Raw genomic sequence first — 2,009 nt, forward strand, 5'->3', positions numbered from 1 at the left:
AAATAAATAAACAAATAAATAAAATTAAAAAAAAAAAAAAAAGACTGGGCGTGAATTTCTGATACTTTTCCATTGCTTCCTAGAGTGGTTGGATTGCAGATGTTTGTCATCACACCCAGCTTCTTTTTTTGTTTTGTTTTGTTTTGTGTACTTTGTACACTGAAGCAGTAGGCTGGAGGCTTGTAGCCAGCTTGGGCTATGTGGTAAGTTGAAGACCAGCCTAAACTGATGAGACCCTGTCTCAAAATATAAATTTTTAAAAAAGGAAGAAAAGAAAAGAAAAAACATTTTGCTTACCTGGTAATAAATATCTAAATATATTGTATCCATGAATTTACATATAAGTTTGGTTGTAGGAGAAAGATAATTTTCCTGTATTCTGAAATTCATGAATTGCTTCTTTTTTTTTTTTTTTTTGCGGAACTGGGGATTGAACTCAGGCCCTTGTGCTTGCTAGGGAAGCGCTTATTCCACTGAGCCATCTCCCAGGCCCCATGAATTGCTTCTTATATTTGTGCTGTTGTTGTAGTATTCCCAACCACTTGTATCAGCCTCTCTCTTTTCTAGGAGGATGCCCAGGATATGGATGCTTACACCCTGGCCAAAGCCTACTTTGATGTTAAAGAGTATGATCGGGCAGCGCATTTTCTTCATGGCTGCAACAGCAAGAAAGCCTATTTCCTGTATATGTATTCCAGATACCTGGTGAGGAACATTTTAAGGAGCTGTTCAGATTTTAGTGAAACTTCCACATTTAGGTATAAAAAGTTTAATCTTTTGAATAGTTTAATAATGTGGTCACCACAAAAAACACACTTTATAAATACTTTATAGTAGCAGGGCATGGTATCACATGTCTCTAATTTCAACTGCTCGGAAAGTTGAGACATAAGAATCAAAAGTTTGAAGCCACCCAGAATAAGTTATCAAGATAGTGTCTCAGAAGAAGTCACTGTGTTCTGGTTTGCATGGTGGTCTGCCCTCAGGCCGTAGGATGTGCTACTTGTCTTTCTTTCACTTGGTCCAAAGTCGTTTTGTAGAGCTTATTTATTTTTCTCCATTAAATGTAAAGGTTAATGGTGCCAGCTCAGTGGTACAGCATTGGCTTAGCATGTGCAAAGCCCTGGGTTTGATTTCCATAACCAAAAATATCAATCAGACAGTCAAACAGTAATTTAAAATTTATATGCAGACATAATGATACATGCCTGTCATCCTAGAATCTGGCAGGCTGAGGCAGAAGGATCCTCCCCAATTTCGAGGCCAGCCTGGTGGAGCCTGAGCTATATAGAAAGACCCTGTCACCAAAAAGCCAAAACCAAACCAAAAAAAAACCCAAAAAAACAAAACCCAAAAATGATAAGGAAGAAAATATTCTTTTTTTTTTTTTTTTTTTAAGACAAGGTTTCATTCTGTAGCCCAGGCTGACCTCTAACTAGCCACTATCCTCTTGCCTCAGCCTCCTGTCTGCTGGAATTACAGGCTGTCCTACCATGTTTAGCCTCTGCTTCAGCCTTCTGAGTGATGGGATTACAGGTGTTCCCCATTATATCTGATAAAATATGCTTAAGAATGATAGAGTGATTATTTGTCTTAGGTTATATAAGGTTCTTTATGCCTCTTAATTGGTATTTCTTAAGAATTAAGTTAAAAAGCCTGAATTAATTTTTAAATTTATAAACTCAGGCTGGGTAAGGTGGTACATGCCTATAATCCCAGCACCCAGGAGGCTGAGGCAGGAGGGTTTAAATTTGAGCCACGCTTGGGCAAGTTAGCAACTTCATGAGGGCTTGAATGTTGCTCAGTGCAAAGGCCTTGGGTGCAATTCCCAGTATGTATGTATGTATGTATGTATGTATTTATTTATTTTTTGAGGTACCGGGGATTGAGCTCAGGACCCTGGGTTTGCCAGGCAGGAGCTTATTCTACTGAGCTATCTCCCCAGCCCCTAATTTCTAGTATTTATTTATTTATTTTTAAAAATATTTATTTATTTATTTTGTGTGTGT

The 2,009-nt window shown here is 37.9% G+C and overlaps 1 protein-coding gene across 1 annotated transcript in view; it reads left to right on the plus strand.

Moving 5' to 3' along the window:
* The window catches only part of Cdc23 (cell division cycle 23), a 31,361-nt gene that overhangs the window by 3,757 nt on the left and 25,595 nt on the right, over positions 1–2,009 (plus strand). Inside the window, exon 3 of the mRNA XM_004643260.2 lies at positions 568–705. Within this exon, the coding sequence (XP_004643317.1) occupies positions 568–705 (138 nt within the window). The remainder of the gene's footprint in view (positions 1–567; positions 706–2,009) is intronic.

Source organism: Octodon degus, unplaced genomic scaffold (assembly GCF_000260255.1).
Source record: "Octodon degus isolate 3935 unplaced genomic scaffold, OctDeg1.0 scaffold00169, whole genome shotgun sequence".
Lineage (NCBI taxonomy): Eukaryota > Metazoa > Chordata > Mammalia > Rodentia > Octodontidae > Octodon > Octodon degus.